This window comes from Melanostigma gelatinosum, assembly GCF_949748355.1.
Source record: "Melanostigma gelatinosum genome assembly, chromosome: 14".
NCBI classification, from domain to species: Eukaryota; Metazoa; Chordata; class Actinopteri; order Perciformes; family Zoarcidae; genus Melanostigma; species Melanostigma gelatinosum.
This window is the reverse complement of record NC_136647.1, coordinates 17,973,747-17,985,927: the sequence shown is the minus strand read 5'-3', so window position 1 is coordinate 17,985,927 and position 12,181 is coordinate 17,973,747. Positions and strand designations below refer to the sequence as shown.

The window sequence follows — 12,181 nt, the reverse complement described above, 5'->3', positions numbered from 1 at the left end:
ATTCCCAAATATAAATCTACAGCGTGCCACAGACAGTAATTGCTTTCCCGCTGCAGCAATCTGCAGTTTCCTGTCTGTCAGCTTGCTGAAAGCTCCTCACATCTGCCCCAAAGTTACTCTCAACTCAGCGCTTTGCTTACAGAATACATCACGACATGCAGTCCAGGGCCTGAGCAACGGAACCCGCCGGGGTCCTGAGAGGTTGACAGTGAGTCATCAGAATATACATCCCTCGGCTGTTTGTCTGTTTTGGCATAGATGACGGCGTTTGCCATTTGTCGGACTCGGGCATCTGGCGGTTGTGACGGATGACCGTCGGCTCGGCCAGCGTCCCCCCCGCTGCATTCAAAGCTGCTGTTAAAAAGCTGCCGCTTCAGTATGTTCATCGCGTGAGTATGCCTCCACTAACTGCTGTGTCTTCATGTCCATCCGCAGGTACACAGAAGAAGAGATTCGACAGAAAGTGAGCACATTCAGACAAATGCTGATGGACAAGGAGGGCGTCATCACCAGAGAGGGCTCACACACACAACCAGTGTAAGTTACCGCTCATCGGTAGTAATGTTTGCAGCTGATGAAACATGATGTGTCTTTGAGCCCCACCTCCGAAAAAAGAAAAAAAAGCAGAGTGGAAATCAATAGTAGGAACAGAACAGGAGGTGACAATACAATGCAATTCAAGTCAGGAACTCACCATATGCCACGGTTTTCTTTAGAAGTCGAAGGTTGCACATGCAATGGGAGGAGGGAGGCCCAGAGGAAAATGCAGTTTGTTTGAAGTGTCAAGCTTCGTGAGGATCATGAAGTAAAAATAACCCGCAACATCAGTCACGCTGTATGTGGCACTGCACATAATAAAACTATCTACTCGTCCATGTTTACACTCCGTCACTTCTGCACCGTGGAACGTTTGGCAACTAGCTGTTCCTGTACCGCACGGTACAGACAAGAAAGAGCCAAGAAGACTGAATCTAATGACTATGAGTCACAAGGAGCGCTTGATTTCTAAACGGCTGTTTGGACAATTACAGTATATCGTTGATGGACAGAATAGATACAGTAGTAAAGAGTGAATTATGCTGATTGTAGTATTGTGTGTATGACGTCGGTGTCTTTTGTTTGTTATGACTGAGATGAGAAGAAGTGGTGGTACGTAAATTGTGTCAAGCAGGTGACAGGTCATTAATCAATTACAGTAAATGAATCGAATGAAACCAAACATCCATAAACATCAAACACTGTACAAGCAGAAATTGAGGTTATGAGAAATGGCCTGCCTGATAATGTCTTCAGGCGGTGGGTTCCAATAGAATACGGTCCGTAATTACAAAGGTGCAAGACAATTTCATTTGAGTCGTGATTATGCCTCCCTGGATACACAGGGAATGGTTGAACCCCGATGCTTTGAAAGTAATCAGGAGCATTTTAAAGTCTATTCTAAACTCTGCTGGAAGCCATCGAGGCGAAGATTGGCACGATAATTGTCAATTTGCTTGGCGCTAAGCCTCGCTCTAGCTCTGAGCACGGTGCGGTATGGAGAGTGTCTCCAGCATACATGGAATTAAAGGAACCAATAAATGAATGACTGCGTGTGCGGTCTCCGTCCAGATCGCTGGACGGACGCGCAGACTCACGGAGGCCACTGCTTCGGAAAAAACATGAGAAACAGCAGCAGCAGCAGCGGGATGTAGGCGGGGTGGCCCTCCTGAGTGAGTCCATCATGTATCTGTGAGTGATGGAGAGAGGCGGTGTGGTGGCGGCAACGTGACCCGCTGTCTGTGAACTAATGACTGGTGATGACGCCGATGCTTCCCGTCTCACAGACTAGACTAATGACTCTCCCTCCTCTGCACCTCAGCCGGTGTCTGACATTCAACCAGACCACGCTGAAATGAGGAGGGAGCTGTAGAGGACGGCGATGCGCCGCAGGACGAATGTAATAACCTTAATTTAATCATTTGGGGCCCAGGGAAAGTCGACGACGAAGACACAGAAAGCTTGTGTTTGTTTTTGCTTTTCGCGTTGGTTCGCTCTCAAGGGCGCTCCTCAGACTCGTCAATTTGGGATTTCAGAGCTTTGCACACAAGTGCTGCAACTTTCCATCCCCAGAAAGGCCTTGATGTGGAAAATTGAAGGTTGTAATTTGCAGGGTTGTTATCCTCCCCCACTCCCCCTCATACTCAACACTCCCCCAGGCCCTCCACACACACACACACACACACACACAGGCAATTCTTTCTGAAGTAAACCACGTCCCTCTGCCCACCAATGTGACGTTATTTGTGAAGTGCCTACTCCCCTGAAGCATTTTGGGTACCATGCCTTGATCAACCGGTGGATCGGCCTCGGGGTAAAACGGTGCTATAGGCCCCCTGATACTCACTGTCAACCAACCCCCTGCATTAATAGGTAATATGGCAGGGGACCGTCACATCAGTTAACTAGGGCCCTCAAGGGCCCAAGTGACCGTGTTAAACAGCCAACAGTATGCACGGATATGATGCTGGTGATCTCATCTCACACTCGTGGCGAGGTTGTTTCACTGCTCTCTAGGTCTCTGAAAGCTAAGCTCCTGGTTTGTTCATGGGCCACAGTAATAGCGACGCTAATGGATGCCTGGCCACCACTTTGATCCAGGCTGGAATGTCTTAACGCGAGCCGGTCTCACTCCCAACTCATCTGATACAGACGTACGCAGGTTGCTCAACAACTATTGGATGGATTGCCATTAAATATTCTACATTGTCAGTCCTTTGAGGATGAAATTGACTGCTCCACCATGAGGTTTTTAGTGAAACATCTGTCTGATTAGTTGCCACGTAAATTTGTACTGACATTCGTGGTTTCCAGAGTTTTGGGGATCCTCAGATTTTTACCCTGAAATTGTGTGCACACATTCATGTCCCCTTCAGGACGAATGGTAATAACTTTGGTGATCCTCTGACTATTTTTCTCGCACCAGATCCAATCCATTCATTTTTACTTTGGTTTATGATACAAATACGTGCGCGGTTAATGACATTCCCAACACGGCCAACACGGCCTCTAATATACTGCTGCCTTCAGTCGGTTTGACTCTGCTCAGCTGCGTGGTTTGATTCAGGTGCTGTCTTTTCCACAGAGGCCATTACTATTGACAGGCTATAGGCCCCCGGTAGCGTAATACTCTTACACACTAGCAGTAAACAGCCAGCAGGATGAGCTCGCTCATAACTCTGTTTACCGATGTCCCACATTGATTTCCTGCAGAATGGATGTGAGGAGAAGGGGCGAGAGGAGGGATGCAGAGAAGTAGAGCTTCTCGGAGCCGTTCAGTAACCGAGTGGGATCAATGGGGGAAGCTGACCCTGGGTCTGGCTATCGCCCGAGACCGACGTTTCTTCATTAGTAAACAGAATTGTTCAAGAAGAAAATGGATCTAGCGTTCGACTGTTGCAGCCAGAACATCAAGGTCCCCCCCCCCCCAAGATCACAGAATTGACCAGCGCAGCTTAAACCTCCAGCCCAGTCAGCACCTCATCTCAATATGAGCGCCGTGAAGCTGCTACAGGAGCTACCAGATTTGCCCCCCACCCTCATCGCTGAGGAGCAATCAATCCGACCTCCACCCACCTCCTCCCAGAATAACAAACTATAACTCTCTATCCGGGCAGAGTGGCTGTCCGAGCGTGGGATATGGATGGGCTGCACTGCGCTGTGCTGCAGCCCTGAGGAGGGCCTTGGCCGTGGTCCAGGTCCAGGGACAGTGGCTGAATCGGGGAGCCTCTCTCCTCACCGGGGCGCCATTAGGGCCAGAGCCACTCACTTATCCTAACAGTAAAAACAAATATCATGCAGTATATTAAGCCCAGAGAATTGTCTGCAGTCTTCCTCTCAGGCTGCAGGTACAACCTCCACCTATCAGAGGGTCCAGCATCATAGCCTGTGTGTAAAACCCAGGGCAAAGAAAGTCCACACATCACTCACTGCTGCTTCTTTAAAACAGCTCCTCTCATTTGAACAGCTGCACTAAAATACAGCTTAAAGGGATTTAGTGGATAACTCTTGAGTGTGTGTGTGTGTGTGTGTGTGTGTGTGTGTGTGTGTGTGTGTGTGTCTCTTCTATATTCAAAAGTTCGATGTCCTCTCTTTTCTCTGTGATTAAACGAGTGCCACAGACAGCTGTGTGTATATATATATATATATATATATATATATATATATATATATATATATATATAAGGTCATCTCTTGTCTGTATTGACTCACAGTTTCAAACTTAATCAGCAACTTTGTTCAACAATTCAAAGTCCTTCTCTCGTGTGAACTGTGTCACACACACACACACACACACACTGCCTGCAGTTGTTTACTTCTCTGAGACTGTTGTTTTCTGTTGCTGAAGTTCAAATTAACAGGATTTTTGCAATGCAAGTTTATTAATCGGAGCGGGTGTTTCAGTGTGTGTGTGTGTGTGTGTGTGTGTGTGTGAGTGTGAGAAAGCGCCGTGATAGTGAAGTGAGGTTATTTCGCCTGTGCTTGACATCCCTGCTGTGCCCGGCGGTGCTCAGCAAATGAAGGGCTTTGTTGCCTCATCTCCTCCCAACCACCCATCAGGCCTGTGCCCTGTTCAAATCCTCCACACAGTCTCCTTCCAGAGACTTTGCACCACCAGCCACAGCAGCCCGCCTCTCTTGATCTCATGTAGAATGAGCTCTGGTGAACCCCACGTGTGTGTGTGTGAGATCCGTAGTGGAGATGCACTAGCCTTTGCTTTGACAAACTTCTTCCCGCGTGTCACTTTGTTCTCTTCATCTCATTACTCCTGCCTGTTTTCATCTCTCTCTTACTAATTGAGGCTGCATGGTCAGTCCTCGAGGTTATGTCTCTGTCTTCATCACTCTGATCCAAAACACCTCTGCATATATACTCCCATACGCTCAGGGGCCTCCGTATATATCATATACCAGTCAATGATTCAGCATTGTTGCACTTCCGGTTCCCTCGTCTCGAGGTCAATGTGTTTCTGTGGTTAACACAAGCTTCAGACATTTTCATGTTTTGATCTGTGATATCAAATTTGACAGTTGATATCCCTCTCGTTCCTTTCAAAGCTTTTAAGTGTCTTAAAAAAGGGAGTTACCAACAAGTGGCTCAATGAGACGACTAAACATCATCACGCTAACTCCTCCTTGTGTACTAATACTCAAGCTCATGCATGTAGTTCGTATATAGCCTAACATTAGCTTTTTGCTTGATACCTTTTACTATAATAATAAAAAGGGTGTGAAGATTTGTGAAGATGATCTTGCTTAACAATATATGGTGTTTCATAGTTCCATCCCAAGTGGTGCCATTTTCTATATATTTTCCTCGTCCCCATCTCATCATGGTTTTCTTTTCTTTCTTTTTAGACAAATGCAGTCGTACTCCTGAACAAATTGATATGCTTATTCTCCATAAACTATGAAAATTACAATTCATTTGAAAAAATCTATTCAATCAAATGAATAACTTCTTATGTTATTACCGTATTGTAGCTCTTTGACCGCTCTACTTTCACAATACAATAGCCTAAGTCACTCATTTGACTGTACAATCCAACATATATATGAATATATATATGAATATATATATATATATATATATATAATATATATATATATATATATATATATATATATATATATATATATATATATATATATATATAAATATATATATTCATATATATATATTCATATATATATGAATATTATATATGAATATATATATATATATATATATATATATATATGAATATATATATATATGAATATATACACCTAATGGGTTGTCTGTGTGTGTGTGTGTGTGTGTGTGTGTGTGTGTGTGTGCATGCACTTCTTAACTAGTAGCATGCACTGCAGTCCGTCATAACTACCTTCTGCCACTGTAAATGCTACATCTCTGTGTAAAAAGTACCAGAAAGCCCAGAGCATGACCTGCTGGGTTTGTAACAACACTGCGACGTGACGAGGTCAGACAGATATGACTGCATGGGGGAAACAAATAACCAGTGTGGCGTGTGTTCTTTATCTATTTCTTCAGCCCACAGGAAGCCTGCAAGGTCAAAGCTACATAAGGCCACATAAGAGAGAGGGGGGGGGGGGGGGGATTAGGGAGGAGGTTGCCGCCATCTGTCTGTATTTACAATACAGTGTGAGTGCGGAACAAGTTGGAAGATATGAATCCCTCAAGCTGAGCTGCAAGAGTGAGAGAGATGATGATATTCTCACTGCTGGGGTGAGACGAGATTACAAAATGTCAGTAAAAACTACAGTCCCAGAAAGAGTTTAGTGTGCGAGCGTCACACTTTTTGTTTTCAGTTGATTGCACCCAAAGTTAAGTGACATGCGAGGTGCATTCATGAGCTGCAGTGTGGGGGGGGGGGGGGGCTTTACAAATGAGCTGATAGTTAGTTTGTATCAGTACATTTTTCAGGTCATGTTGCCAACCACTAGCAATTTATCTTTTGTAATGGTTGCATACAAATAGAGGGGAGGATAACAATGTTTATTTGTGTTGTTTTAAATAGTAATGATGAATATTTTGGTCAAAAATGTAATTTGGTGATTATTGCTTGTATTTAGAATGAATGTGATTATTTCTGTCCTTTTTCCCCTCTTATAGGCAGCCCTGCTCCATTACATGTCCAAAAGAGTGCACTTACAAGTCAACTGTTTTCAACTGTAGAATGTCTCAGGAGGATTCATGCGCACAATGCTTTTTAAAAAAGGAATCAAAGGAATATGTTTCAATGTTGTTGTTTCTTATGGCTCTCTGTTGTTATGAAAGTTACTTCTTTTAAACTCTAAAATATCAACAGCAGAGTCGACGGGGCAACGGTTTAGCATGCTAACACAAACTAATATGGTGAACATTATATCTGTTAAACGTTTGCATGTTACCTTTGTCATTGTGAGCATGTTAGCATGCTGTTGTTAGCATTTAGCTCAAAACACAGCTGTGCTCATGTAAGCCTCACAGAGCTGCTAGCATGGCTGTAGACTATTTCACCGCAAAGTCTCTCATGAAAATTGTTTGGAAATAGAGTTTGCCTTGATCCACAGTTACTCCTCTTTAGTCACAATACTCTCTCTCTCTCTCTCTCACACACACACACACACACACACACTCACACACACACACACACACACACACACACACACACGCCCTCCACATTAATGATACTTGACTCTTGTGTTTTCAGGGTCAACCACCTCCACTATCAGCCTGACGAGTATGAAGGGAACCCTGAAGCGGTTGGCTACGAAGACGGAGACTATGACCATCATTACCACAGTGACAACCGGTAAAAGCACATGCTGAAACACACCACATGTGGTGTTGACCAGCTCCGACCCCTCAAGTGGGGAATTAAATCAGCCACCTATTATCTCCTTCACATGGCCTCTGGGTGTTTTCCTAAGATGATATCCATAAACATGAAACTGATCTCAACATATACCAATTCAAATCATCTTCTTCTCTTGCAACACTCCAGTAACAGCATATACCTAAACACTCATCACCACAGGGAACAAAACAAAAAAACCAGCAGTCATTTCCCCGATGTGGTTCCCAGTTTACATTGTATGCTAATGTTATCGCAGAATGATCAAGGAAATGAGGAAATAGACACTTATCAACTTGCACGGCAGCAAATAATTATGATCAGAAATTCTGAAAATGATGATTCTCACAATCACCTGCAAATTATTCCTGCCTCTCTCACTCTGGATCCCGCTTCGATCTCTCTCCGCCTCAATCAGAGTGAAGAGGAAATCGAGCAGCTCTCCATCCCCTCGTCCGAAGAAAAGGAAGAAGAAGAAATCTGGCCGCCGAAGGAGTCGGTGAGTGGGAACGGCTTCCACTGATGAAGTGGGTCGATTTATCTGCTTTTTCTTTTTTTCCCTGCCTCCTTGGCAGAATAATTGCACTGTGGTTACAAGAAGTGGAATGCCAATTATTTGAGTGTGAATGTTGCTAAAGAGCCATCAGATACTGAAATTGGGGGGGGGGGGGGTAGTAGGGAGTCATTCGCAAAGCATAGTCACATCCTCCATGCTCTTTAGAAAAGGTCAAAAAGGAAACGGAGAGAGACTGAGAGAGAAGGAAATGCTACATTGATGCAAAAGGGAAGAAAGAATAAGAAGAGAGAGGCAGATGGGTGAATGGCACGGGGGACAAACAGTGAAAAATCAGCTGAGCTACTATAGGATGTCACCTTCACTGACAGCCCCCCCCCCCCCTAGCGTGTGATGTATCGTAACAATGATGAGCGAGAAGACAGAAGTCAGCAGCGATCTGAGACTCATTTTGCATTTTTGTCATTGCGTGCAACTTCTCCCCCTCTCTCCACCAAAAGGTTTGGCAGCTCCTCACCCACTCACAGAGACAAGAAGAAAAAGAGTGGGAAGAAACACAAGCGAGACAGGTGAGTGTGTACAGGCTGTGTGTGAGTGTCATCACTGACATGTCATCACAAGAAAGAATGTGACTTTTCAAGGGTTTATCAACTGTTGCCTTCACAGTGATGGCTGTGAAAGAAAGACAAGAAGAAAAGGGAAGGGAAGGAGGAAACACTAAAACATAGGAAGAACGAGAAAAGGAGGAAAAACTGAAATAAATATGTAAAATGGAAAGAATGTAGTAAAGGAAGAATGAAAAGAAGGAAAGAGAAAGGGAAGGAGGAAAGACTAAAAGAATAAAAAGGAAGGGAAGATGGCAAGAAAAAGTCAAGAAGAAAAGGATAAAGGAAATGAAAAAAGACGGGAAAAGAGGAAAGACGAAAAGATTGGAAGAAAATGGAAGTGAAAAAGGAAAGTAGGAAAGACGAAGAAGAAAAAGGAAGGGGAAGAAAGAAAGGAAGAAAGACACGATTCAAGCGAGAGAAAGGCTGAAAGGAGCAGAGACTAAATGAAAAGGAAGTGAAGAAGAAAGTGAGAGTGACAGGAAACAAACGAAGAAGAGAGTAAAGAGCCAGAGCTCATCAACCGACACTTGTGAGACGCCTCGGGACATCATAACGACAATGAGCAATCGTAGAGTGCCCCCCACTTTGGGGAGGGGGAGCGGGGCTAAACACGTTGCTCTAATAACCCGGCCTGTATGGTGGGGAGGTGGGGGGGGGGGGGCACAAAGCACACGAAAAATTAGCCTCTCAGCAAATTGCTGAGCATTGCTGCACTGCCCCGCTCTTGTTTCCCAGCTCTCATCCATCCACACACATCCGGGCACCACCCGCCCTCTCTCCTCCCCCATTCCCCCTCACACCAAAGCAGCTCTGCAATGCAGGTACTGTTGGTATATGAATAATGTATCGATGTTGAGGAGAGAGGGGGGGGGGCAGGATGGAGAGTTCCTCTATGAGAGTAGCCTCCTCGCTGGTCTCCTTTTTAAGGTGTCACATTATGGGAGGAGCTAAACCTTCCTATATACCGCTGCTTGTTTGTCAAACACAACTCACTTTGACATCATAAGGCTTTTGACTATTTTGATGCCCTTCATATATCTCACATGTACCAAACTGGGAGGCCGCTACCGGGGGCCACACAGCTCTGAGTCACACATACTGTGACAGCTGTATTACTCCCCTTACAGTGAATCAACACACTTTGAGCCGCCACTGCCTCCCACTCCACTGCATCCTTGTAGGTGTGCATTGCAGCGACTCTCACTTATCACCATGGAAACTGCAACAAGGGAGAAAGTGATATGGAGGTGATGTGTCAGTTGAGCGCTGAGGAACGGCCGGTCTCCCGGTCGTTACTGTCCGCTCTGACACGGGGTCAGAGGGAAACTGAACCTCTGTGTATTGGTCCTGCTGCCTCACAGGGAGCAGCATCTTCTACGACCGGCGATAAATATAAACCAAGCGTGACACCCACCACCTGTAGAATACCAGCTGGGAGGGCCTGACGTGAGAGCGCACCTGTGCACACCTCTGCATACGTATGCGCTGGATGCAGAGGGCTGGAACACGTGCTGAAATATTCCGTTCATTTATAAAATACACAATCCTCCTGCCGTTCAAGGCAACTCGAACATGTGTCTGTTTGTAATGTCGAGAATGCCGTTTTAATTCATACGTCGGTGCACATTTGTCTTTGAATGTGTTGCATGAGTAATTAGCTGTACCTACACTCTAAATGAGTCTCGACTGCTTGGCAAGCTTTCACACCTTTAGAGACTTAACATATAGTTTCAATATTCTTTGGAGGTGTTATTTTTTTTAAATACATATATATTTAAAAAAAAGTAAATATGAATGTGGCACACAGCACAGAATAGATTTTGGCTTCAACCTCCAGCAGTTGTCCAAAATACCGCCTCCGATGTCCTAGAATTTATTTCAAGAAGCGAGTTTAGTAATTCCCAGAACCACGTCAAATCTGGAACGTGGATTTAAAAATACCTTTTTCTTTTTTTCTGGGAAGGTTCACCCGATTACTCAGTGCACCTGCTTGTTGGAACAGGCCCCCGCTGCACACTTGTATCATACTGAATATTTATTTTTTCAGTTAATCAATATGATGATTGTGGGACTTTTTTTCTTCTTCTCTTTTATAGATCTGCTTCTGGCTCCAGGAAAAAGAGGAGACACAGGTGTGTATGGAACCAGACATAAAAAACACAATACATTACAACATACATAATATGTGTACGGTGTGTGTTATTGTCATTTCTGCCTACTGATTGTTCAAAAGACAATGCAATCCATATGGGTGAGTGGTACGCTGAGTTTCCTTTTTTTTCTTTTTTTTTTTACAAAGGGTGTGAATGCGTGTCTCCCATGCTTCAAAGTGCACGGCCTCATTGTCTCACGTATCACATTTGTTTTTAGATCGGGCAGCCCAAAGAACAAACACAAAGACAAGAACAAACAGAAAAAGAGGTGAGACGCACATAGAATCACTCTAATGCCACTTACGTGTTAATGTTGAGCTGAAAGACCTCCAGGTCTGCTTGTCTCACATTGGTTATCAGTAACAGCTGATGTGCACACACACACACCGTTCAATGTGTAAGAATAAGCACGGTTTGTCCTCTGCACACAGTGAAGCACACAGTCTCTGTCCCCAACAGCGGGTCCAATTGGAATCACGTTCGGCCTCTCATCCATTTATATTGGTATTTTACACCCATTATCTCCAGCTCGGACTCGCAGAGAATGCAAATGGCCATGCTGTGAAGCACAGGGCGCATCTCCCAAGCGTCATGAGTCCTACACCATTCCCGTGCCACACGTTGCGCATCCCGCCTTGAGCTCGCTGTGGCACGTGTGTGTCCCCCCCCCCCCCGTGATGTCTGCGTACATACACATGGCTTTATGTATGTTCATGTATGCGTGTGTGTGTGTGTGTGTGGTGCACGTGTGCGTCCATTGGTCGTCATCCATCAGGTCCCCCGGTGAGACCCCCAGTAGGAGTTCACAGCGTCAAGGCAGCTGCTGTAGCTCCCGTAGCGCCTCCCTGTCCTCCACACGGAGCACCTCCAAATCTCCCGCCAGGTAGACTCCTCGACACACGCACACACGCACACACACTCGCATGAACACTTCGGCTTTGTCTCGTCACACACACTGGTATTGCTCCTCTGCCCGTCGAGCTGTTGCCCTGGTGACTGTCTCTCTCTCTCTCTCTTACTCTCGGCCCTGTGGAGACATATTAGGATGCCGGTGGGCCTCTTATAATAAGCCCCATTAAATAGCTGTGGTATCACTCTGTACTGGTGGCACCGTTTGTCATTTCATGGAGCATGGGGCGTCTTATTTTTCTTTTTAAAAAGCTGAATTTTCCAAATCGTGAAGTTAGTGAAATGTCTGGGTTTCCGGTCTTGGATGTAGCGTTATGGTTGCAGCTGACATCCTATCTTATTATTTGTTTGTTTTGTTTTTTGCTGTGACATGTTAAACAGCATTGGGCATTTTTTCCAATTATTTTTCGAGCAAATAAGAGTGCAATGGGGCAGTTAATTAGATTTCTACTCCGAATACAAGTTATTCTTTCTCTAAGCAAGCCAAGGACAGGGAAGAGTATTTATTTTATGAAGTAGTATGTCACGTTCAACCAGCGTTGTCAAAGTTTGAAGAATTTCCCTTTAAAAGGCAACACTGGTATTTTGTTTTCTCATCGAAGTGACTAATGGGGCCAACGAT

General features: G+C 44.9%; 1 protein-coding gene across 1 annotated transcript in view; it reads left to right on the top strand.

Moving 5' to 3' along the window:
- The window catches only part of srrm3 (serine/arginine repetitive matrix 3), a gene marked incomplete at both ends in the record, with an annotated part of 34,808 nt that overhangs the window by 10,346 nt on the left and 12,281 nt on the right, over positions 1 to 12,181 (top strand). Inside the window, 7 exons of the mRNA XM_079283960.1 lie at positions 436 to 537; positions 7,232 to 7,333; positions 7,794 to 7,874; positions 8,390 to 8,458; positions 10,594 to 10,629; positions 10,868 to 10,918; positions 11,426 to 11,533. Coding sequence (XP_079140086.1) covers positions 436 to 537; positions 7,232 to 7,333; positions 7,794 to 7,874; positions 8,390 to 8,458; positions 10,594 to 10,629; positions 10,868 to 10,918; positions 11,426 to 11,533 — 549 coding nt within the window. The remainder of the gene's footprint in view (positions 1 to 435; positions 538 to 7,231; positions 7,334 to 7,793; positions 7,875 to 8,389; positions 8,459 to 10,593; positions 10,630 to 10,867; positions 10,919 to 11,425; positions 11,534 to 12,181) is intronic.